Below are 25789 nucleotides of genomic sequence, written 5' to 3'. Positions count from 1 at the left end.
CATGGTAAATGTAGTCCTTAAAGGGAGGCGAATGAATGGGAGCGCAGGGGAGTGTGGGGAATGTAGTCCACGCCAGGGGAACGCAGAGGACAGTGGGAAATTGAGTCTTTAAGCTAATGTAGTCTAACAAATTTTTTTTTAAAAAAAAACATACTCTAAATCAGGGGTGCACAATTCCGGTCCTGGAGGGCCTGATCCCTCTTGGCTTTTGTTCCAACTGTGTTCTAAATTACTTAATTAGACAAATAATTGGTAACAATTGGTCCAATTAAGTAATTTAGGGCAAGGTTGGAACAAAAGCCAGGAGGGACACCGGCCCCCCCAGGACCGGAATTGTGCACCCCTGCTCTAAATGGATGAACACATTAGTTGGGTCTATAATGCGCAGGGGGATTTTGGTTTCCGTGGGCTCTTAAATGATACTTGATTATTTAATGAGTTTCTTTCTAAAGAAAGTTGGTCGAGTGGCGACGCTCATCTGCATGACGCGTTTTACGCACTCCACGCACGCTGTTGCGTATGACGCATTCGTATAACAGGCTCCATTTTCTGTTGTTGCTCGCCATTTTGTCGTCGCTGAGAGGGAGTGAGTTTCGTTTAGGGAGAGATCAATTCAATTATAAAAACAAGCGCGATTTAAAACATTTGATTCCGAGTTTAATAAAGCAGACAGAAAAAGCAACCCAGCGCCCACTTACCTCGACCATAAAGACACGGGGAAAAAAAGTTTTATTCTCGGAGCGAAAAGAGTAAGTCGGATTATCTTTCTGTGTTTCGTTGAAATTGTAATTCAAAATACAGTAAACATAAATATATGAACATGTAGTAAGGTTTTTTTTGCCGTTATTAATGTCTTTGTAGTTATATAATAAAACAAATCAAGATTAAATCTGTCTACATTTTACGTAATAAAATATATCTATATAAAATATAATACTATATATATATATATATATATATATATATATATATAAACATTTGATTTAGCTATCTATGACGAACGTGTATGGTAGGAGAATATTATATTAAACTATACCCCCCTCCCTCGGCATGTGGAACCGTTTGTGAAGCAGAGAGAGGGGGGGGGTCATTGTACTCGGATTGGATTTAACATTTAGACTTATACAATACATATTACCTGACTTAATAAATAATGCCCATTTACTGTAAGACATTAAAATAATGTGAATGTACAAAATGAAATATCATTTTATAATAGTCGAGAGAGGAAAAATGCGAAATTGCACCATGCCTGCACTTGTAATGATGCAACATACTATATATATATATATATATATATATATATATATATAGATTGTAAGGTTAATTCCTTCCAATATTGAAAGATTGGCAGCAGTGTGGAGTAGTGGTTAGGGCTCTGGACTCTTGACCGGAGGGTCGTGGGTTCAATCCCAGGTGGGGGACACTGCTGCTGTACCCTTGAGCAAGGTACTTTACCTAGATTGCTCCAGTAAAAACCCAACTGTATAAATGGGTAATTGTATGTAAAAATAATGTGATATCTTGTAACAATTGTAAGTCGCCCTGGATAAGGGCGTCTGCTAAGAAATAAATAATAATAATAATAATAATAATAATAATTAAAAAATAAATAAATGTATAGGCACTGCAAAACACAGGCAGCGTTCCCTTAGTCAAAGTGTTCTCTTAGGAGGTGTTCCTACACGCAGAGACTACTGTAATAAGTAGTTAATTGCTTCTCCCCCTCTCTCTCCTTGTTTCCCTGCAGGTGTGCAGTGTTGCTGAAGGAAAATGAGCGCGCCATCCAATCAGAAGGTTGTGCTGAAAAGCACCACCAAGATGTCCTTGAACGAGCGGTGAGGAGCCTGGCAGCACCTAACAACCCCTGATAGGGAAGCACCACCCTGTGCACAGGCACTGGGTGTACCGTGGGCAGCGCACATGTAAACCAGCGAAGGCATAGCCTTTTGAGGAGCCGTGCAAGGCTCTGGGGGTTTGTTTTATTTGACCTGCCTGCAGCGCGGTACCAGCAACGCGGCCAGTCGCGCTGTACTGGGTGTAATGGTGGGGCGGCATGGTGTCGCGATCTGTAGCCGGCACTGCTGTCCTGGTAAGGTCTGTTCAAAGATGGGCTCTCTCTCTCTCTCTCTCTCTCTCTCTCTCTCTCTCGCTACCCTCCCACTCCTCCTTCTCCACCATGTCTCTCGAGATGTAGCCTCCCCTTATTCACCGAGGGGGGGGTAATCTGGTCGCTCGGTCCTGGTTCAGACGCTCGTCTGCGGTCTGTGCTGTAAGCGGCGGGGCGACTGGACAATAGGCCCTTAGACCCTCCCCTCCGTCTGTGCTGTAGAGCTCGAGAGAGCGAGGGGGCGGGGCTTGTAAGAGGCCGTCTGTCTGTTTCGGCTTTCGCCTGTTTTCCATTCCTCTGTCGCTCTTATGGTTTCTCGTTGCTGCTGCTATCCATCGCTCGTGCAAATGTTTGTCCTGATACCTGGTCTTGTGGGTCTGTCGCCTTCTCTAGCTGCCTCATCCACCTGCAGTTCATTGCTGTGCCTCTCTGTATTGTATTGGGCGTACTGAATGTTGAACTGGGAGCTTGCCAGCTTCCACACACTCCCTGAACTGGTATTTTCTCTACCCTTTGTTGGCAATTTCACAAGTCCCGTATGTATATGTACTGTAGACATATTTAGTTTTTTTTTTGGATGAAGACTATCCTGCCACCTCCGTACTAGATTCACTCCCTCCCAGTGCAGCAGTTATTTGTGTGGGATGGGGGTGTTGAAAGATGTTTTAACCCTTGGCTTTTGTCCCTTTTAACTGTGTGTGTGTGGATGTCAGCAATCTCTGCTCCCTACTGAGATCTGTTCTAGCGGGCCATCTTTCTTCCCTTCCTCATTACTACGCTCTTTTGTTCCTAGCCCAGCTGTCTCCTCTGCAGAGACAGATTTTTCTGCCTTTAACATTCTCCTCTGTACCTCCTGCACGTGTGTCTGTCTAAATACCTTGAAAATGCACATCCAGCCCTCTGGAGATGATCAAACAGTTGTCTGTATAAAATGGAGCGCGAGAGAGGAGGACGCTGCCTCTTCCACTGTGAAAGGATGATATAACTACCCTATTTTTTCTCTCTTGGTTGGTGGGTTTTATTTTTTTTTTTTTGCTTTCGTAAACCTTCCCTCCCGTTCTGTGTTCAACCTTTGAAGCTTCACAAACATGCTGAAGAACAAGCAGCCGCTGCCGGTGAATATCCGCGCCAGCATGCAGCAGCACCACACGGCCAGCGCCCGCAACCGTCGGCTGGCCCAGCAGATGGAGAACCGTCCGTCCGTGCAGGCGGCGCTCAAACTCAAGCAGGTGAGACGCGCTGGGGAGAGGCACGCGTGTGCCCCTTCACCCTCAACCCTTTCACGCATGCAGTATTTCATACAATGTTTTCCATTGCTTTTGAGGTCATGGTGCGTTTGCATCTTCCATATGTGCCCTGTGTAAAGATGAAGGACCACAAATGGAGATTAGATAAAGGGGCATTCAGAACAGAAAATAGGAGGCACTTTTTTACACAGAGAATTGTGAGGGTCTGGAACCAACTCCCCAGTAATGTTGTTGAAGCTGACACCCTGGGATCCTTCAAGAAGCTGCTTGATGAGATTCTGGGATCAATAAGCTACTAACAACCAAAACGAGCAAGATGGTCCGAATGGCCTCCTCGTTTTGTAAACCTTCTTATGTTCTTATGAATTCCAAGAGGGGTTAGGTTGGGACCCAAAATGATGATTAATGATACAGAATGTCGGTTTGGGGGAAAAACAGAAAAAATAAAGTCTTTTGTTGAACAAGCCCTTTTATAGAAAGGCTGACAGTAAGCACAGACAGGGTTGAGTTGATTTTTGAGCCGCGTTCGCTAAATTGCTACGGACTGCCTTTTCACATCTCCTGCATGAAAACTTATTGTTCTTGCCTGTGAACAGCCACGGAAATGCAACTGCGTGGTGCCTTTGAGCAGTTCAACGGCAGGCTGAGTATTGTTTCTGCATCTGGTTTGGGCTTTGCTACCCTGACCATCGTCCCAGGCAGGCGCTGAAGGGGTGTCTGGTGTCTGTGTTCGAATGTCTCCGTTCCTCCCACCAGAGTCTGAAGCAGAGGCTGGGGAAGAGCAACATCCAGGCGCGGCTGGGCCGGCCCGCCGGGGGCCTGCTGCGTGGGGGTCCAGGGGGCAGGGGCTTCCCCATGGGGGGTCTCAGAGGGGTGACCAGAGCGGGCTTCAGAGGAAGAGGCAGGGGAGGGCCTGGCAGGGGTGCCCTGGCTCTCAGAGGTGAGTTTACAGAAGGGTGGTTTTTATTTCCACAGGGTTTGTCTTTTTCCTTTGTCCTTCTGAAGTTGTTATTTTTGCAATCCTTTTCGTTTTTTTTTAATCACTGTATTGAATGCCCTTGGTTTGCATGCAGTCTGAATCTCGGGATGCTGTGTGGTGTGTCGCCTCCTCCCGATCTCTCCCAAGGTTTTAAAAAGGCATTTTGTCCGAGTGACAAAACGCTAGAAAAATCTACTTGCCTCCTCACCGTCGCACAAAACACACACAAATAAAATATCACTTATGAGGACTTTGCTTTTATTAAAAGAATGAACGCAATCAATTAGCGATTTTAATAATTTGCTTCAGGAAATCAAGTAATGAAAACGTAATTTAGTCAAAACAAAAATGAGCCCGTCTAATTATTTGTGTGCACAAAAATGAAACACAAAATAATACGTCGGACTTTTTAGGTAGGAGATCATTAAATGACACTTGAGACATTTCTGAAGATTTTAGTACATTTCAAAACTTTATTTTTTACATTCAAACTAGGTAATCATGTGGTATTTCATCAGAGTAAAAATGTTATTCTCTTAATAAATCTTCAGATTCTCAGCTGTTTAGAAATATCTATACTTTCGGTAGATATTTGTCCTGATACACAAGCGGAAAGTCATGTCAGTCAGACCTCAAACAGGTAGAATGCTCACCGGAGCGGAAGGGTTAAAGGATTGGTTTCTAAACTTCATTACCCAGAAGAATGGAGATCACGCTTGTTCAATATGTTTTGGTTTCCTATATGGCCATTGGATGAAGAGAAATAATAGTTTTGTGGGCGTTTTCAGTGGGAGACTGAGGGTACTCAGCGGAGAGTCGAGTCAAAATTCAGAAAAGGTAGCAGTGTAGTGAGAGTGTGGTGCTATGGAGTGATTTCAAAGTTTAATTAAAAAGTAATTAAGTCAACCAATAGCTTTACATACCTACTGCCAACCACCCGATTTAAGTAGCTTTTTAAAAAAAAAAAATTGCTAAACCGTTACATATAAAAGGTTTTTTGTAATTGTTAAATATTCTTCCTAGAGCTGGCGGTCAGACTTCACTGGGCTCTGCAGACAAAGGCAGTTTTAATAGTATTGCATCACAATCTCTTTGTCTCTCGAGGATGGCGCGTTAGCAGTGGTTGCACATTGGTTCTAAGGAGAGCAGTAATATTTGTTTGTGTGGTGCTGTTGTGTGACTAACCCTCTCCTGTCTCGCTCTCCCAGGTGCAGGGATGATGCGCGGCCGGGGCGGTGCCCCCAGGCTGGCTCTGAGAAGGGGGCTGCGGCAGCGTGGAGGGATGATGGGGCGCGGAGCGGCTCTAATGGGCCGAGGGGCTGGGGGGCTGGGCCGAGGAGGACTGGGAGGCAGAGGTGAGTCCAAATCCAATTTGTGTTGAGAAACTTGGAGTCAAATTCCATTTTATTTTAGCAGTTGCTTTTATTTTATTTATTTTTTGTTCGGATTTAGCTCTCCATAGGCAACTGGGCCGATTTTACCATCCAAGTGAAGAAACAGCTGCTGCGTGTTGTGTGGATTGCTGTGCTCCGCAGTCTAAAGCCCAGGACACGCTGCCCAGTGCGATTTACATATTTTTTTTTGTCACTTCAGGCAGTGTATTCTGCTTTGCAAAGCGATTTTTACAGAATCGACGGTTTTGTCGGCGCGCTACGTTTTTAAAACGCGTTTCATATTTTGTGATGCGATTTCCCTCTGATCAGCTAGTGTGTTATACCCAATAACAAGTCTCGGTCAACAGCCAGAGAGTTCACTGTGCTGGTCGTATGACTGGAGACATCCATCTATTCTCTCTGTGTCCAAGTCATTATTTTATTACTATAACGTCTCAAATGTCAGTGATATTCTTTGAGCGCTGGATGCGGAAGCAGCTGTCTTGTTTTTGTCCGTGTAATGTCTGTGGTGAAGGGTCTATGTGCCTCCATGGTATTTGTGTTTTTTTGGCTTCTATTGTCCTCACTCGGCTATTTGAAAGCTTTTTTCTCTGGACTAGAGACCTGTGCTTGACGTCTTTGGACCGGAAAGGAAAAATTGTAATGTCGGACCGGAAAGGATTAATGGTGTTGACCTCGTACGTGATCAATCGAATTACAGCAAACTTTGCAAAATAGTATCCCACCATCCTCCTATAGATAATCAGAAAATGTTTTAGCTCTCGTCTTTTGCCTGAAACATTTGCTTTTCAAAAATGTGTTTTCTTTGTCGGTGCAGCAGACACGTGAGTGAAGTCACATGATGGATTGACTCAGCTTGGCTGGGTGTCTTGCAAAAGAAAATTTAAAAAAATGCTGCAGTTATGAGGAGAAAACACAACGCTGCAAAATTCTATTCCCAAAATGCCTAATTCCGTTCTCAATGCCTAGCTCCTTAAAACACAAATCAGAGCCAACAGATTGTCTATCTGACAACAAATCAGTAGCCCTAATTATACGTTTTCTCTTCATTGTAAATTAATGTGATTTAGTATAATTGTAATGCTATTAATCAATGAGCCATCCAGCATGATTATAGCAGCAGTTAAGTATTCTGTAAATATTATCGCTAATAGTTAAAGTACAATGCTTATGGGATGTCAGAGCTTGTTTGCAGAAGATAGACACACACCAACTTTCAAGAACTTGATATATAGCCTCTGATTCTGGCACAAATGTCCCAATAGTGCTTTTTACCAACACGGTACTGTGGATCTGTGCTTAATAATAACTCCAGCAGAAAGTCAAAGGACTGTATATCTACGCAAGGAGCTGCGATAATCCTTTGGGTCTTCAGATTTCATGCCTCCTAGTGATCCATTGTTTTGTCCACACGACAAAAACTGTAGATATCAGTACTGCCATAGCCGTATTGGTTCGCCCCATTGTGCATTCAGGGCAAGTGAAACATGAGGAAAAACTCACAAATTGTGCGTCCCTTCCCGCAGTGTGTGATGCCCGCTCGCTAACGTATTAGCGATTCGACTTCCTTCGTTGAGATGGCATCGGGCAGTGTGTACCAGGCTTCAGAAAAGCAGCAGTCATAGGAAACCCAAGCAGCTGTTTCTTCACTTGTTTCAGTCTGAATGCTAAATCAGCTCAGTCAACACCAGCGACCCTCGCCTGATTTCTATAGAGAGCTCGAGCTGAATAATCTGTTTCTGCAGCACTAACGTGAACTGTAGGATCTGGGTTCACTACACTTACTGCTATCATGCGCCTTTCATTTATAGAAAACGAATGACTACTTTGAATATACTGTGTTATACAAAAGTTATTCTACAGTTTGAGCTTTCCTCGTGGAATTTAAAGAAAAGGGTGTTTGTAAATGAGCAAAAAAATGATTCACACCCCATGAATGCCAGTTCCTTTCTCGTGGCTTTGTTTCCAGGTCGTGGAGGAATGGGGCTCCGAGGGCGTGGCGGGTTTGTCGGGCGTGGCAGGGGTCGCGGCCGCGGGAGGGCGTTGGGACACCCCAACGTCACCAGAGAACAGCTGGACAATCAACTGGACGCCTACATGTCCAAAACCAAGGGACACCTGGATGCAGAGCTGGACGCTTATATGGCCCAGGCAGAAGCAGACGGCAATGAATAACACTGACCCAGACACTGGAGCCCAACTGTAAATACCCTGCTCTCTGACTCCCACACACACACACTCACACACTCGCAACCGCTCCCTCTCGCACGCACACAGACCCAACACACAGCTGCAGTGAAGAGAACGACAACAAGATATGGAGTGCCTCGAATCTTGTTTCTGGGGAAACACAAATGTACTGCCAGTTGAATTTTTTGGGCATGCTAACTTGGGTGACCTTTTTTGTTTTGTTTTGTTTAAATAGCTCCCCCCCCCCCCCCCTGTAGACACACACACACTATTTTGTGAGTTCTGGAATACCTCCCTCTCACTGAATTGAACTGACGGTTTTAAAATGTTGCAGACCCTCCTATCCTTTTGGATGTTAAGCCTGTTCTGTGTGAATTCTCCAGTTTTATTTTTTATATATTAGTTGTTTTTTTTTTTTTTAAATAAAAAGTTTAATTATAAAGTTTGAATGTTACACTTTTGTCTGCTGTTAATGTTACCTACTCTTGAAGACAGATTGTAAGGAATGCTAGTTTATTTAGAATAGAGCTCTAATGGTCCGTTCATTTTTATATATCTATCTATCATTATTTGTTTATTTAGCAGACGCCTTTATCCAAGGTGACTTACAGAGACTAGGGTGTGTGAACTATGCATCAGCTGCAGAGTCACTTACAACTACGTCTCACCCGAAAGACGGAGCACAAGGAGGTTAAGTGACTTGCTCAGGGTCACACAATGAGTCAGTGGCTGAGGTGGGATTTGAACCAGGGACCTCCTGGTTACAAGACCTTTTCTTTAACCACTGGACCAAAAAGTGTTAAGTAGATTGCTACTGTGGTGTTATCTCATGATAATTCAAACTAGAATGGTGTGCTCTGCCCCGTAAACCATGTGTAACGGGGTGTAAGGGTTCATAAGAGGTATATCAGGGATGCAACACACAACCTCTCTCACTATACAGTGCACAGTGTTTCTTGAAAGAAGAGTATGTGTGTTTTACAGCTGGTATACATATTCTGCCTAATTCTTACTTATTTTTTACTTTTGACAAAATAGTCCTTCATTAAATGATCATTTGATCTTATATGTTATGGGAGTATCCCATCAGGGCCATTATGCGTGTCATATCGAGATATATATATATATATATATATATATATATATATATATATATATATATATATATATATATATATATATAGTAACATTAGTGTATATAATCACACCCCTGAAGCATAAGTCTGTTATAAATCACATGAGAAATGAACGGGTAAGAGTTTGTCTGAATTCCAATGCATCTTATCCTGTGTTTAGGACATGCATTATTATTATTATTATTATTATTAATAAAATATGTTTAGTGGTTCATGAGTACAATCTTTTTTTTTTTTGATTTATGAAAAGTGAGTGTAGTAGGGTCTGTGTTATAACAGATGATTGCGTGCAGTTTGAGGAGGCTGAACCCAGACCACACGAGGTGACCTGTCTTCTAGCAATAGGAGTCCCACAGCATGTGAACTGGTACCCTGCAGCCAGGCAGGCGTTCTTACCAGAGGGCTTCTGCAGGCACTAAGGCAGCTCAGTGCGCTGCTTCACGGAGCTGCACAAAATAAATTCTATATCGACCCATGTCCTCAGTATTTTAAGATGACTGAACAAGACAGTAATCAATCAGGTAACTATATCCAAACATTTTAATAAATCAAGTATGTAACATGGTTAGTAACTCGACTTAGTTATTATTCAAACGTATTAATAGCTTCGGATTAGTCACAAAACGTATTAATCATAGGCATCAATAGGATTTATAAATTAATGTTATCAAGTACAAAAGTTAGTGTGAAAACGTTTCTATAAAAAGTCTGCATTGAAATTTCGCCCACAGTACAAATGCATTCAACACAACTCAAAAGGGAGAAAAACACACAGCAAATTAATATCTCAAAAGCATGTCTTTTTTACGATCATCATGACAGTAAAAACACACATAACGAAGCGCACAGCGTGTGGTTTTCACTAACTCTACTGTGCAGAATAAATGATTTTTTTTTTCTATGGGTAAATATCGGGACTTTCTTCCTATGCATCGGGACGCGGGACATTTGCTAGGAAATCGGGGCTGTCCCGACCATATAGGGACTGTCGGCGTGTATGCATAAATGTGAAATAAATAAATAAATAAATAAATAAATAAGACATTTCTTTAAAATATTAGGGATCTCCCAACAAATGTCTGGAAATAAATGACGCTCGTTTAATGCAGCATGATGAAGCCGCTGGAATATTCAGAACAGAATGTTTTGTTTTCCATGTAGATTGTTGTCCAGAAGCTCGCTATTATTATTATTATTATTTATTTTTTTAAAATTATTTTATTTATATTATCTATAAAATTACATTAAAAAAAAAAAATTAAAAAAAAAATAATAATTCTTAGCAGAGGATGGTTTCGATCCATCGACCTCTGGGTTATGGGCCCAGCACGCTTCCGCTGCGCCACTCTGCTCCACACGGAGCTCATGTTATTTTGACTCCCTTTAAAAGCCTCTAATCTCATTTGTGTCGACACCGCCACCTGGTGAAAGTTTCCCGAATAACAGCACCGTCCCAACCATGTTCCGCCTTCTCTGCCCCAAGCAGCCAATCATCGTTAACTGTGTCCACCCCCAGCGCATGTGATTGGCTGCAGCCGGGTCTAGATTAAGCGACCGTACAGCGATACAAAGACTCCAGTGGGCCTGCAAGCAGCGTGTAGCGGGCTTGTGTTTTCAATCCTCTCAGCGTTTCAAAAAAAACATCCACAACGTCGTACACAATCATGAGGTAAATACTAAACTGCAACTTATCTTAAAAATAATAATGTTTTTTACAATATCATGAACTGTTGAGTTGTGGGTAGGGGAGAGAACTGGCCGTAGGCCCACTTGAATCCCCGAAGCTCGAGTGAACTGACTCGCAAGTAGGAGCCCACGTTTTGTTTCTTGGTTTTCGCGAGGAAATACTTTATCGCACCCTCCCTTTCTAGCGGTACGGTATAAAGTAGCGGATAATGATCGAGGAAAGTGGATACGGTCTGTTTTTAGAAACGGGCGAACTTCCTAGACGCCGTTGTTTGCAATGAATGGGTTTGTGGTAGTCGATATTATATTATTTACCCCCCACGGCCTCGTTTGAATCACCCCCCCCCCTCGTGTATATACACGACTTTACAGCCCAAATAAATCCCGTAACTGGACGTTTTTGTTGTACAAAGACGGGCTCCCGGTGGCACAGCAATGCAATGTTTCTGTTTAGCCTCCAATGGACGGCTGAACTAACTTTCAGTTCTGTTTTATTACCGTGTTGTTTCATTCAGCTGTCTTGAATTTCGCTTTTAATTTGTTAAATATCGTGTTTTTAGGGGGCGGGGGTACTGCATTTTAAATATAACATATCTTTCTTGTAAGCCCTGCGCTAGTTTTCCGTTTCTACAACGTGTGCTGCAGTTAAATTCGTGTTTCGTTTTATTCCACTTGAATTGTGCTTGTCCGAGCTGCTTGTGTCGCGCTGTGTTAGGCAGGCTGAGCTGCTTGTGTCGCGCTGTGTCAGGCAGGCTGAGCTGCTTGTGTCGCGCTGTGTTAGGCAGGCTGAGCTGCTTGTGTCGCGCTGTGTCAGGCAGGCTGAGCTGCTTGTGTCGCGCTGTGTTAGGCAGGCTGAGCTGCTTGTGTCGCGCTGTGTCAGGCAGGCTGAGCTGCTTGTGTCGCGCTGTGTTAGGCAGGCTGAGCTGCTTGTGTCGCGCTGTGTCAGGCAGGCTGAGCTGCTTGTGTCGCGCTGTGTTAGGCAGGCTGAGCTGCTTGTGTCGCACTGTGTTAGGCAGGCTGAGCTGCTTGTGTTGCACTGTGTTAGGCAGGCTGAGCTGCTTGTGTCGCGCTGTGTTAGGCAGGCTGAGCTGCTTGTGTCGCACTGTGTTAGGCAGGCTGAGCTGCTTGTGTTGCACTGTGTTAGGCAGGCTGAGCTGCTTGTGTCGCACTGTGTCAGGCAGGCTGAGCTGCTTGTGTCGCGCTGTGTCAGGCAGGCTGAGCTGCTTGTGTCGCGCTGTGTCAGGCAGGCTGAGCTGCTTGTGTCGCACTGTGTTAGGCAGGCTGAGCTGCTTGTGTCGCGCTGTGTTAGGCAGACTGAGCTGCTTGTGTCGCGCTGTGTTAGGCAGGCTGAGCTGCTTGTGTCGCACTGTGTTAGGCACGCTGAGCTGCTTGTGTCGCACTGTGTTAGGCAGGCTGAGCTGCTTGTGTCGCACTGTGTTAGGCAGGCTGAGCTGCTTGTGTCGCGCTGTGTCAGGCAGGCTGAGCTGCTTGTGTCGCGCTGTGTTAGGCAGGCTGAGCTGCTTGTGTCGCGCTGTGTTAGGCACGCTGAGCTGCTTGTGTCGCACTGTGTTAGGCAGGCTGAGCTGCTTGTGTTGCAGGCAGATGTTATTTTACTTACACGACCTGACTTCAGCCAGAAGCCCCACAAAACAAATTCGTTGATTCCTTCAACTAAACTCTTCTGAAAGCTTGAGCCCAATAATTCAATAATTGCTTACACTACCGGCAGCAGTCTTTTGCCTGTTTCTCACTGTCATTAGAAGGTGTGCTGGTAATAAGCCCCATATCAGTCACTCCTGTAATTTTCACTTTCTGGCGTTTTTCTCCAGAATAAAGTGTTTATCTTTTAATTTTTTTTCTCTTTACATAAACAAGTGTGTTTGGGCATGTGGCTGATTTGCATATAGCTGCAGTGGCCTAAAATATTGTTTTGCACAATGTTCTTGCTAAAATAACACTACCATAAACTTGAACCATGTTGCCATTGGCTTTAATCCACGTTTATCTAATGTGTGTTGCATGTCAGTCACTTCATATGCAGCTTGTGTGATCTCTCTCTTTGTGTCTGTCTGTCTGTGTCTCTCTCTCTCTCTCTCTCTCCACTCTCCTCTCTCCTCTCTGTGTCTGTGTGTTCTGTATTAATTTTCCATTCCTCCACAGTGTGGCGCTAATGCTTGTCTTTGTCCCTGCAGAGGTGATAGAGGCCGAGGCCGTGGAGGGCGGTTCGGCTCCAGAGGAGGTCCCGCTCAGGGGTAGGTGCTGCTCAGCTGGGGTCAATGAACTGCCCCTGGGGGTAGGTGAGGGTGTTGGACACAAGAGACCATACGGCTGTTCAAAACAGAAACTGTAACTCTCAACCAAAAGTGTTGGTAATAAAAAATAACCAACACACTTTCTCCCATCTTTCACTGCAAAAAACATCTAGACAGCTGAGGCTGAACTTGATGGACAAGGTTAAAGCTTGTCTGGCATTGGTCTGTTTTCGTTCCTCTGCCCTCCTACCCAATAAAACTGAGTGACTTCAAATCAATAACCTTACAGTGGCTGAATTTGAGTGACCAAGGATGGCAAAAACACTTTGGACATGTTCTAGCAAGCTTGGAGGCTGTGTTTAACCCTGGAGCCTCTCTCTGAATGACAGTTTGCATTGCTTTGCAGGTACAGGCCCTTTGTTCCACACATACCGTTTGATTTCTATGTGGTGAGTACTTTGTCTTGTGTAGCATCCTAGAATACTTTTCTAGACATGCACTGAATCACCGTGTGAGTGGATGCGTGTCTCCTCTTAATGGTGTCGGGGGCTGGCCTTTGTTTTAAGAACATGTGTCATCTGTCTCTCTCCAGGGATGGGAATGAGACTCCTCTTGCGTAGCAGTTTGATCCATTCCTGTTTTTACCGAGTTTAATAACACACCCATAAACTTTGGCTAATCAAAGTAAAACCTGGAATGGGTGAAACTGCTACACAATAGGAGTCTTATTTCCGTCTCCCCTCTCTCGCATGCGTGTTCTCTTGCTCAGTATGAAATTGTTTCTCGCCTGTCATTGTCTGTCTCTCCATGCTTGATGGATACATCCGGCTTTCCCCGGTTCAAATCCCACCTCAGCCACTGACTCATTGTGTGACCCTGAGCAAGTCACTTAACCTCCTTGTGCTCCGTCTTTCGGGTGAGATGTAGTTGTAAGTGACTCTGCAGCTGATGCATAGTTCACACACCCTAGTCTCTAAGTGGCCTTGGATAAAGTCGTCTGCTAAATAAACTAATAATAATAATAATACTGTGTGTTTCTGTAGTGGTGGTGATGGCAAGCAGTCTCAAATCTCTCTACAGACCTCGAGTGCAATTTGAAATACTGCTAAGGAAAATATATATATGCGCTTGCACAATCTTTTAAACTAAAACAATGTGAACTAGACTTGTCTAGTTGATCTGTAATGTGGACTTTAGTAGCATCTGCACTAGAACTGCAGTGTCAAAGGTGTTTGCTTTTAGACTATAGACTTGGAAACGTGTCACTATCTGTGACCACGAGCTGTTGACTGCAGACACTGGTCTGTGCTGGGTAATGTGAGGCAGTGACTGTCCTTCATTGATGTGTATTGTCTGTCGGTCTCCCTCCTATATATTCTGTGTCTTGTCTCCTTACTCATGTCGCACCTGTAGTTGCTTGCTGTCTTTGTGTGCTTGCTCAGTATGAAATGGCTTCTCAACACCTTCCTACTGTCTCCTGTGCTGCCCCACACCCTGTCAGCTCTATTTATATACATCTCTCTCTCTCTCTCTCTCTCTCTCTCTCTCTCTCTCTCTCTCTCGTCTCTGCTCCAGTGTGAAATGGCCTTCCCCCGAGTGAAGCCTGCACCTGATGAGACAGCCTTCAGCGAGTGTCTGCTGAAGAGGAACCAGGACCTCAGCCCCACCCCTACAGAGCAGGTGTGTGTGTGTGTGCAGTGAAACCTGGTTAATCCAGCCCCTCTATAAACTGGCATCCTGTATAATTCAGCATGACTTTTCAGTCCTGGCCAAATCCCTATTGGAATGCATGGTGTGATCCCCTCTAGAATCCGGAACAGCACACTGTAGGATCCGCTAAAATTTCCTGCTCCCAACTGATGCCAGATTAGACAGGTTACTGTGTCTCCAGTGCGTCAGTCTCCCTCTGGTGGTAGACTTTGTGTTTTTTTTTTTTTTTGTTCATTTTATTTCTCTCTCTCTCTTTCAGTCTTCGATCTTGTCCCTGGTCACAAAGATCAATAACGTGATTGACAACCTCATTGTTGCCCCCGGTAACTTCGAAGTGGTGAGTGTGGCGTGTTGTGTCTGTCAGCGTGGTGTGCCGTGTGCTCCAGTGGTGACTCTATATATACTGTAATACATGGAACACAAAAGTGGTGCAGTTTGCAATGATTTTCTACAAAGTTGACAAAGCTTGGAGAAAATGTCTTGAAACATCCAACCCAGTTCAGGATTAGAAACTCACACTAGCCCTGCTGCTGCTGCTGCTGCACCCAGTCCTGGGGTTCAGAGCTCCCCTCAATGAAGTCTATTAATATTGACATGATCAGGAGCCAGGAGTTTGAGCAGGGTTAAACTCACGCTAGCCCTGCTGCTGCTGCACCCAGTCCTGGGGTTCAGAGCTCCCCTCTAAGTCTAATTGAAGTGATTCAGTAGCCAGGAGTTTCAGCACCCCCTGTTAAACATATTGTTTCTTCCTGTATAGCTGCATGAACAATTCCTGACAGTCAACCTACAGATGCAGGCGTGTCTTATTCACGCATGATCACTTAATGTACATGTACAGTTCATTCAGAGCAGATTTAGTAGGAGTCTGGTTGTTCAAACTCCTGGCACCTGTTGATTTTAATAATATTTCTGAACAAGGGGAGTTCTGAACCCCAGGACTGGGTGCAGAAATAGTACGAGTTCCTAACCCTGCATTTGAACAGTGTCTGTGAATTTGAAAGTGTTAGTTTTTTTTACATTATTCTTTTAATTGTGCCTGACCTCTCCCTCTCTCTCTCTCTCTCTCTCTCTAGCAACTTGAGGAGGTGCGCCAGGTGGGCTCCTACAAGAAGGGCACCATGACCACGGGGCACAACGTGGCAGACCTGGTCGTCATTCTCAAGATCCTGCCCACACGTGGGTATCTCCGCAGCGCCAGGGTCTCAGCGGGCGGGAGGGAGACTATAGTATTTGGTTTTTAGTGTAGCACGAACACATTAATCAGATAAGCTCACTACAGGCGAGGATCTTTGGTGTTGATCGGGCAATTTTACTATTCCAAGTGAAGAAACAGCTGCTTGGGTTTGTGAGGTTCGCTGCTCTCCACAGAGTAAGAAAAGCAGCGATCGTCACAAACCCAAGCAGCTGTTTTGTCACTTGTTTAATTTTGAATGGTAAATTAGCCCAAGCAGCACCGATAACTCTCACCTGATTTCAGCAGAGCTCTCAATCCGCATTGTTTTCATGCAGCACCGTTTAGTATCTTCTGAAGTGTTGCTTCCAGCTAATTGTGATTTTTTTTTTGTTTTAGTTGAAGCCGTTGCAGCTCTTGGAAACAAAGTTGTAGAGACCCTCCGAACACAGGACCCAGCAGAAGGTCTGTACAGAATTAGTTTCCACAATCTGCTTTGAGTCTCATTCCTGACTACCTGTACAATTCCATTCTAACTAATTGGAGTAAACCTAAGTTGCATCACCTGCATTGTTTATGTAGGAACGAAACCTCTAACGTTTCAACAAGAATTCTCTGTTTTGTTTTTGTCTTACTGTTTTGGTTTTCAAAGCCTTGCGTGATCTTGTGCTTTTAACTTGGTGTCTTTTACATGTTCTGCTCCGTCTCCCCCGCAGTGCTGTCCATGCTCACCAACGAGACCGGTTTTGAGATCAGCTCTGCCGACGCCACTGTGAAGATCCTCATCACCACGGTGCCTCCGAACCTGCGCAAGCTGGATGCAGAGCTGCACTGTGCGTCGCACGCTTTACTGCCTTTTCACTGTCTGCAAGACTAGCCTTTGTGGATAGTTCTGTCTCTTGCACTCTGTTACACTTAACATACTCCTCTCCCCAACCCGGTATCTGTTTGAGCTGCACAAAACGATTTGGATGAAGCTCTCCACAGGCCCCGAGGGTCCTTGGTGATTTGGGCTGATTTTACTAATCTGTGGAGACAGCTGCTTGGATTCGTGCGGATTGCTGTTCTCCGAGCAATCTTAAGAAAAACAGCCGTCCTGGTCGTCACAAACCCAAGCTGCTGTCTCTCTTCACTTGGGATAGTACGTTTTAGCCCGATCAACACCAGTGACCCTCGCAAGGGGTGAGCTTATCTGAATAATCGGTTTGTGCGGCTGTAATCGGTTCTGGGGTGGGGCGTTTTTGCCAAAATGATCTAACTGGCTATCGCTCTTGTAAGTCCTGTCCCCCACGTGACTGTCCTGTTGCTCTGTTTTCAGTGGATATCAAGGTTCTTCAGAGCGCCCTCGCAGCGATCCGCCACGCGCGCTGGTTCGAGGAGAACGCGTCGCAGTCCACGTAAGAACGCTTTTCCTCTTCGCTTCATATAGTGCTTACAATTGGTCTGCAGTAATCGCAATTCTAAAGTAACAAAAAACACCCAACATGTTTATTCTAATAAAGTGCAATTCTAATCCTGTGATCACAGGTACCGACAGACATTCTATACATATTTTTAAAACCAAAAATGGTAGGAATGGAAGTGCCTCCCTTTGCAAAGCAGTTTGCTCCATTCCTGGTTTTGCTAGGAGTTTAAGACACACCTGAGCTATACACTGTGGCTCATCAAGCTCATAAGAAACCCCAGAGTGGGTGAAACTGCTATGCAATAGGAGTCTTATTGCCATCCCTGAATGGGGACACACAGTGGTTGGAAAATGTGAGTGATTGTTCAATGCAAAACACAGCACGGTTAATTAACTGCTAATAATTAAGCTTGGAAAAGTGTGTCTAATTATAGAGCTCATAATTAGCCATTCACATATATTTTGAAGTATACTGGTGTGCCTCGATTCAGTTCCATTGTAATTATGAATGTTGACCCCAGGTCCAGTGGTTGGTTTTTTAAAAGGAAGCCTGCACTCCTAACCCTGCCTCTCCTCCCTGCAGCGTGAAGGTTCTGATCCGTCTCCTGAAGGACCTCCGAGCCCGCTTCCCCGGCTTCGAGCCTCTCACACCCTGGATCATAGACCTGCTGGTGAGTGGGAGAGGAACCGGGGAAGCGTTTCAGCAGCGCACCGCTGCAGAACAGATCAGCCGGGCACTTTTTTTTTTTTTATTCATAAAAGAATCTGAAGCCTCTAGCTGCTGGCTAAACACGCTGTCGATTGTGTGAAATCAACAGCTGCAGTTCATGCAAAACACACAAGGGTTTCTTTTGTAAAGGTTATAAAAGCTTACATTTTATAAATGAGAAGCATTATATGAAACACTTAACCAAATACATGGATATCTCTCAGGATCCAGCATAGACTTCCAAATGTAATTTTTATAACATCAATACACTTGCTTCTTAATACTTAACTATTTAAGGACGGCAAGGACGGCCTCTAATTCTCTTCTCTTTCTCCAGGGACACTCTGCAGTGATGAACAACCCCTCTAGGCAGCCCCTGTCCCTCAATGTCGCTTACAGGTGAGCTTCCCTTCCTTTGTCTGATTCATGACAGAGACAGTTACAGTATAGGGCAGGTTGTAGTAGCTTGTGACTATACAGAACTTGCACTGTGGAAGGTGGCAGGTAGATCTAAAACGCTTTAGATTTCATAAACTTGATGTACAGAAGTTTCTACCCCAGATATTTCCTTTATCCCATTTATACAAAATGGGCTACGAGCCTGAATTTTTCCGTTCTCTCTCTCTCTCTCTCTCTCTCTCTCTCTCTCTCTCTCTCTCTCTCTCTCTCTCTCTCTCTCTCTCTCTCTCTCTCTCTCTCTCTCTCTCTCTCTCTCTCTCTCTCTCTCTCTCTCTCTCTCTCTCTCTCTCTCTCTCTCTCTCTCTCTCTCTCTCTCTCTCTCTCTCTCTCTCTCTCTCTCTCTCTCTCTCTCTCTCTCTCTCTCTCTCTCTCTCTCTCTCTCTCTCTCTCTCTCTCTCTCTCTCACTATGGCGTTTGCTTATGAGCTGCCCACTCTGAAAATTGATACCATTGTTTCAAGTTGAGTATGAGACTCCAGCAGTTGTCAAGTTCTGGCTATAACAAGAGGCTGTGCAGAGAACTGTGTCCCTTGCTGGTAGTTATCCACTCCGAAAACAAATGTTCTCGTAAGCTCTCCTGCAGTCGTTGCTTAAGGACGGGATGTTTTAGCGTTGAAGTCGGTCTCTTCCTGCGAGTTTAACGCTGCTGTGTTTTTTTTTATGTCTCTTTGCAGACGGTGCCTGCAGATGCTGGCCGCTGGTCTCTTCCTGCCTGGCTCTGTTGGAATCACAGACCCCTGTGAGAGCGGCAACTTCCGCGTGCACACGGTCATGACTCTGGAGCAGCAGGTAACAACGCGGTTACCAACAGAAATACTGGAGTTCAGACTACAAGACTTGCTTTGTATTAGCATGCTTGTGTGCAATATATAGCAGATCCTGGTATGACCTCCCATCACACTTGGCTATATGGTTTAATCATGCTTTTAACTATATATGAAGAATATAGTGTAGGGTGCTGTATATCAGTTTGTATCATGTGGAAATTGTCACATTAGGATTGGCGATACTGCAAAAACATACAGTATAGGGTGCTGGGTAAGATCAGCTGACTTGCATAGACCTTGATTGGTATTAATCTTGTACTAGCATAAGGTTGCTTTTAGTTCCTAAATCATTGCATAACTTGAACACATTACCATTTTCTGCCACAAGGTTGGGCTGTTACCCACATTCAATTTGAACATGTAAACCACTGAGCCTCCAGCGTGTCCACACCTGTACACAAGCCTAGGGAACATTGCTACGTGTAGGAAAGTGTCTCTGTGCAAATCTCTTCCCGGGTGAGGTTGAGCACTAGGATGTGTAACGATGCACGAGTGTCTCCATACACGTGATGGGCTGCTTGCATGATTTAATAATGGACCATTAAGACAAATGAAATGGGAAAGTGTGTTCATACCAACTATAAACAGCACTTCATAGAAGAACTGTTCAGTTAACTACAGTGAGCTATAGTGTGCTTTTGGTCTTGTCTCTACAGATCATGCCCCATGTAACAAATGTACACCGTGAACTGTTGCACCTCTGTTAAGCACGCTGGGGTTAATGTGTCTGCGCATGGCAGAGCTGCATGAACAGATTTATTGGGTTGAGCTTTCCACAGAAATCGGGTCGGATGAGTCATTGCTGTTGACTTGAATCTGATTCTACCGTTTCAAACTTGTGATTTTTCTGCTGCTTTTCTTAACCGTGGAGAACAACAATCCACACAAACCCAAGCGGCTGTTCCTACACTCGTTCCGCTCTATGGTACATTAACCCGATTTTTTTTTTTCCACAGCGGCGACCCTCGCCTGGTTTCTGGGCGGAGCTCAGTCCCAGTAATGGGAGGGTGCGGCGCTAGTCTCGTCTCTAATGGGTTGTCTTGTCTTGCAGGACATGGTGTGCTTCACAGCGCAGTCCCTCGTCAGGATCCTCTCTCATGGGGGTTACAGGAAGATCCTGGGGCTGGAAGGAGATGCCAGCTGTAAGTAAATCTATTTAAAACAGCCAGGCAGAGAGGGTGTACATGAGGGTTAGCGTCACCTTTTTAGGAGTATTATTGACTTCCCCCCCTCATCCAAACGGAACTTTGTCAGACAAATAAGGGGATGGGTGTGAATTCAATTCCTTTCGAGGAGTGCTGATGTGCCTGAAAGTGGACTAGGACCTCGCAAGACACTATTGAAAGCTTACATTTGTCCCCTGAAAAAAGCAAACCACAAGACTGCTTTTTAAAATGCATGTGCGTTGAAACCTTGTGACTTTGTTGTACAGTTTTTTCAGTAGCGTGTGGCTCCTGCTTGATGGTGTGTGTGGGTTCCTGCACACGCACTCCCACAGTATTATACTAATAGCACAGGATTCCTTTGTCCTTGTGCTGCTTGCTTCTATCTGCAGATTTCAATCCATTTCGCAGAACTCTGCAGTACATCCCAATACAGGCACTCTAGCTCTGATTGCTGCAGCAAATCGCTCGTTCACATTTTCCGGAACTCCAGCTCAGTTTCGGCTGCCCGCATCTGCACCTGTGTCGAGTGTGACGCACCCTCGGATCATTATTTTCATCAACTGAGATTTCTGAAGTGTTGATTCCACGAACACTGCCAGAAGGGCTCCCTGTTCAAGAGGGATTAGTGGAAGATGCATTTTAGGGATTGCATTTATTAGGCTGTGTGTGTGCTTGAGTATTCCAGCAATACTCTCTGTCCTTGCCCGTCATTGACAGCTGAGTATTTGGATTACAGTTCTCTATTTTTGAATTCCTTTTGATAAGATTGAATGAATCTTCTTGCACCTGTGACGCAGAGCCGTTCGTTTTCTTTAGATAGGCTATCCATGTTTCCCTTATTGCTGACCAATTCAGTTTTTCAACTCCCTTACCTTTCTTAAAACTGCTCCCCCCTTTAAGGTGGCCCTCTATACTGTAGAACCGGTTATAAAGCGATGCGGTTGTGGCCCCCATTTGCCCCATAATTCCTTTCCCCTGCTGATTTTTTTTTTATTCTCATTATAACCCACATTGCACTGTCTGTGGCTTTGCAGTGTAATCCTCTTTGTAACGCACTCTGCTCTGCTTGTTTTAGACCTGGCCTCTGAAATGTCCACGTGGGACGGAGTGATTGTGACCCCCTCAGAGAAAGCCTACGAGAAGCCCCCTGAGAAGAAAGAGGGAGAAGAGGAGAATCTGGAGGAAGGAGGAGAGGGAGAGGAGGAGAGCATGGAGACACAGGAATAGAGGTGAGTGCCTCTAAACTATGCTCCTCTGAACAGTCAGGAATGTTCAGAGATTCAGTCAATAATGGGGTTGGAACAATCTTTGTGCTGGATATTTGAGTCTTGCTTACTATACTGACGTTTGTATTTGCAATCGCTAAAGCAGGCATCCGAGTTATTTCAATATCCCTGTGGTGCTGGAAAGAACAATGGTGACTCAAAGCCAACAAACTCAAGAAAAGTGTGAGGAAGCAACCAGGGTAGATTTAAAACCTGTCTTCAGATAGCCATGATCACGTTCAGCCAGTACAAGACTGACCCTCGTGTTGTAGTGCATTAAATCCCCAAGTGCTCTATTGAAATCTTGTCTAGCACCCCTCGAGATTATTTTAATGCAAAACGTGTTTCTTGTGACATTTTGCTTGATATGCCAGTAAGTTGCGTTGCAGTCTGTGCTGGAAAATGTGGGGGGTCCTCCCATACATCAGCATGGTGTTATCACCGTGGAAACTAATACAGGGCTGGCATCATTCTGCACACTGGAAATCTGTGCTTGTGTACACACCACTCTCATTACTCGTCTGCGCTTTCCAACAGTGTAGGTGTTTAACCGAGGTGTCGCATGTAATGTGTGAAGGTGAATCTGCATCGCCTCTGTGTGAAATAGAGAATCTGTGTGAGGGAAATCCACCCCTGCGGATACCTGAGATGGATACAGAGCAGAGATGGATTCATCACACACTTGCATAGGAAATAAGCAAACTAAAGCAGAAACACGTTTCAATCATAGTTCCAGATGAGATTGTTATTCCAAGGCTTGTGCCAACAGTTACATTTCCAGTCTCCTCCTGCATAAACTCCTAGGTCTTTTTCCTAGTCCCCTTCATCAATTTCAGTATCTCCCATATGATATTTATAATGCACATTTTTATTGCCTGCATGCAATACATTACATTTTTCTCTATTAAATGTCATTTGCCATACCTGTTTTTGAACTTGCATACCTGTCATAACTGCAGCAACATAAATAATTAGGATGACTTATTGCTATGGTTACAAGGCCAGCCTAGTCTCAATTTCAAGGTGCTGGAGCAATTAGATGTGTGACCCTTTACCAGGATTTATTGGTCATACATTCACACATTTCTATCATTATTACAAGATTAATGTTTAAGGACCACAAGGCTAGTGCCAATAGTTCATGCCAGTCTCTTGGGACTGGTTTCACACCCCCTGCCTGCTCCAGCATCGCACCCTGCAGCACCTCCTGATACCCGTCACTACACTGGCAGGATGCCTCTGCTGCCAGTCGCTACACTGATCCCTGCTTAAACCTGCTGTAACGAGTGCAGAGCGTGTTTTTAAGCTGTGCCAGACCCCTGCTGTCAGTGCCAGAGGCTGTGCAAACTGTCATTCTCTTCAAAGCTGGGGCTGGCGTGGGAGAATATTTGTGAGCTGTCCCCTCTCGTATCTGGCTTGCCAGCTTCATGGGGCTTTGGCAGCTAAAAATGAGTTGTGTGTGTTTTTTTTGTTTTTTTTTTCCCATGGTCTTCAGAATCAGCCAACAGGCTCTTTATCTGGGGACCTGGTTGTGAAAAAAGCCTTCAGGTTTTTATACTGCTTGGAGAGTTGGTAGCTGTGAGGATGTGGACTTGCAAAAGCTAAGCTTAATGATTTGCTGTAGCATGGAGAGGCAAAAACAAACCAAACTTGCTAGTTTTTAATTGGACATTGAATGTGTCCCTCCCACGTGCGCTTTCCAATAACATTCATTTTTACCTCTGGAACTGGTGATTTTGTATCTACCTGTTTTAGAGCAAAAATGCCTTCTATGATTTTTTTTCTAAAGCAGGGGCGCTGGCGATGCAGAACAGGCCTGAATTAAATTGATGTATGGTGCCGCTATACCTCTTTTAATGGATATGCCGGTCACATCGATTTGATTCAATCCAGACCTGGGTTTAAATAAGAGACCAGCCAAAGGAGCAATGGGGGGAGATTAGGGGTATATACAGGGAGCAATGGGGCAACTTCTAAAAGGTATTGACAATGTCGACCCAGGGGACTTTTTCGACCTGAAACAAGGACCAGGGGTCACAAATGGAGATTAGATAAAGGGGCTTTCAGAACAGGAAATAGGAGGCACTTTTTTACACAGAGAATCGTGAGGGTCTGGAACCAACTCCCCAGTAATGCTGTTGAAGCCGACACCCTGGGATCCTTCAAGAAGCTGCTTGATGAGATTCTGGGATCAATAAGCTACTAACAACCAAATAAGCAAGATGGTTCGAATGCCCTCCTCTCGTTTGTAAACTTTCTTATGAGTCTGCTGTGTAAACTCCTGTGTTTTTCTTTCTTCCTCAGGCATCTGCTGTTGCAGTTCCTTAGCGGACAGACTATTCGGCACTGACCTGGACCAACCGAGACCTGTCACCCGACTTTCTTGAACCCTCCCAAACCGTCTGCATCATTTGTATTTTTTTTTTTTATTATTTTGTTTTAAGATGTTTGCGTGGTGACAAATTAAAAGTTTGTGTGTTGGTTTTATTCGGAGCTTGTTTGGTTTGAATTTATTCCATGTGTTTTTGGGGAGGGAGGCTGTCTGATGGAGGATTGCTTCACCTGGTACACAGCGAGCAAACCCGTTGTGTGTTTTTGTGTCACACGTTTTGGTGAACTGACCCAATCCAGTGGACCAGCCGTTTTTAGATTACATTTCCAATTAAATAGCAAATGTGAAGTAACAGAAGAATAATGATCCACCCACTCTGAGACCCACACTCCTTTCAACAACAAAAAATCCAGTTAACTTTTAAGTATGTAGATAATGGATTTCATTTTTCGACGTTAGGTTCATGTTATATTATTATTATTATTATTTATTTCTTAGCAGACGCCCATATCCAGGGCGACTTACAATTGTTACAATCACATTATACATTATTTCACTTTTTTTTTTTTTTTTTTTTTTTTTTTTTTTTTACAGATATCACATTGTTTTTACATACAATTACCCATTTATACAGTTGGGTTATTACTGGAGCAATCTAGGTAAAGTACCTTGCTCAAGGGTACAACAGCAGTGTCCCCCACTGGGGATTGAACCCACAACCCTCCAGTCAAGAGTCCAGAGCCCTAACCACTACTCCACACTGCTGCCCTATAGATATAAACATTAATTGCACATTTGCGGACTGTAGTATTGGCCCACTACACTTTACACCAGAATTCAAGGTGACAGATTAAGGACAAGCATGTAGTAGAATTTAACCATTTTATAATAGAACCAAGCAAAACACTCTTTGAAATGTAACAAATCTTGATCAAAAACATATTTCATTTAAAGTACTCGTTCATGACAAAGGTAGTGGAGACCCTCAGTATTTCGTGTGTCCTCCTTTTGCATTGATACGACTTTCAGACGTTGATAATTCTTATCCAGTGTGTTGCATCTTGCTGGTGAAATCTGAGCCCATTCTGTCTTGCATATTTCTTCAGCTCAGACAGACTGGATACACAATGCTTGGCTGCAGCTTTTTTTCAGATCAGTCCAAAGCATTTCTATTGGATAGAGATCTGGTGATTTGCGAAGGTCATTCCTGAACTCTTGTCTTCGTTTTCTTCAAGAATTCCAGAGTTGACTTAGCTGTATGCTTTGGGTCGTTGTCGTGTTGGTAGAATGTTTTGCTGCATTCATTCCTTCTTCAATCGCATGAATATCTCCACTCCCTGAACTGCTGAAACTCCCCTATATCATGATCAAACCTCCTCCATGTGTAGCTGTAGATACAAAGTTTTTTTTCATTGAAGATGTTCCATTTTGGGGGAAATGTTATATTTTAGTCTTGTTGGACCAGAGTGTTTTGTTGCATGCTTCAGTTTCCTGTTCATATTTCTTGTCACATTTTAGACAGATCTTCTGCGTTCAGGAGTCTTTGTACAGTTCTTGCATTAGCCTGCCTGGCGCTTCTAAATCTTTATTCAAGTCCTTGGCTTGGAGACCATTCTCCTGCTGTATCTAATTTTCTTCGGGTGTCTGATTTTCTTTCAAGCGTTTCAGTTGAATTTGGAGTGCTTTTCTGAAACGTGAATCCAACTCCTTTTGTCTTGACCATCATCACCAAAACGTTCAACAGATGTTGAA

At 44.2% G+C, this 25789-nt stretch overlaps 2 protein-coding genes across 2 annotated transcripts; both read left to right on the top strand.

Moving 5' to 3' along the window:
* The first annotated feature begins 420 nt into the window (after positions 1 to 420).
* On the top strand, positions 421 to 8079 carry LOC117395586 (chromatin target of PRMT1 protein). Its single transcript, XM_059020178.1, has 6 exons — positions 421 to 749; positions 1751 to 1838; positions 3189 to 3339; positions 4114 to 4297; positions 5545 to 5691; positions 7700 to 8079. The coding sequence occupies exons 2-6, from the start codon at positions 1774 to 1776 to the stop codon at positions 7903 to 7905; spliced, it is 753 nt and encodes a 250-aa protein (XP_058876161.1). The 5' UTR covers positions 421 to 749; positions 1751 to 1773; the 3' UTR covers positions 7906 to 8079.
* Positions 8080 to 10578: 2499 nt separating this feature from the next.
* Positions 10579 to 24198, top strand: LOC117968708 (interleukin enhancer-binding factor 2 homolog). Its single transcript, XM_059020180.1, has 15 exons — positions 10579 to 10725; positions 12935 to 12994; positions 13401 to 13443; positions 14570 to 14674; positions 14964 to 15041; positions 15778 to 15880; positions 16275 to 16340; positions 16592 to 16708; positions 17194 to 17272; positions 17864 to 17951; positions 18327 to 18388; positions 19122 to 19236; positions 20326 to 20416; positions 21516 to 21669; positions 24010 to 24198. Exons 1-14 carry the CDS (start codon positions 10721 to 10723, stop codon positions 21665 to 21667), a joined length of 1164 nt encoding a protein of 387 aa, XP_058876163.1. The 5' UTR covers positions 10579 to 10720; the 3' UTR covers positions 21668 to 21669; positions 24010 to 24198.
* Positions 24199 to 25789: the final 1591 nt, after the last annotated feature.

This window comes from Acipenser ruthenus, unplaced genomic scaffold, assembly GCF_902713425.1.
Source record: "Acipenser ruthenus unplaced genomic scaffold, fAciRut3.2 maternal haplotype, whole genome shotgun sequence".
NCBI classification, from domain to species: Eukaryota; Metazoa; Chordata; class Actinopteri; order Acipenseriformes; family Acipenseridae; genus Acipenser; species Acipenser ruthenus.
Note: the sequence above shows the minus strand (reverse complement) of the source record. Positions and strands in the feature narration are given on the sequence as shown.

Bases quoted from the DNA above. Each gene is read 5' to 3' on its own strand.
- LOC117395586 (XM_059020178.1), top strand. From the start codon at position 1,774: ATGAGCGCGCCATCCAATCAGAAGGTTGTGCTGAAAAGCACCACCAAG. The intron at 3,340-4,113 runs GTGAGACGCGCT...TCCTCCCACCAG, and splicing joins CGGCGCTCAAACTCAAGCAG to AGTCTGAAGCAGAGGCTGGG. The intron at 5,692-7,699 runs GTGAGTCCAAAT...CTTTGTTTCCAG, and splicing joins AGGAGGACTGGGAGGCAGAG to GTCGTGGAGGAATGGGGCTC.
- LOC117968708 (XM_059020180.1), top strand. The intron at 17,952-18,326 runs GTGAGTGGGAGA...CTCTTTCTCCAG, and splicing joins CCTGGATCATAGACCTGCTG to GGACACTCTGCAGTGATGAA. The intron at 20,417-21,515 runs GTAAGTAAATCT...TGCTTGTTTTAG, and splicing joins GCTGGAAGGAGATGCCAGCT to ACCTGGCCTCTGAAATGTCC.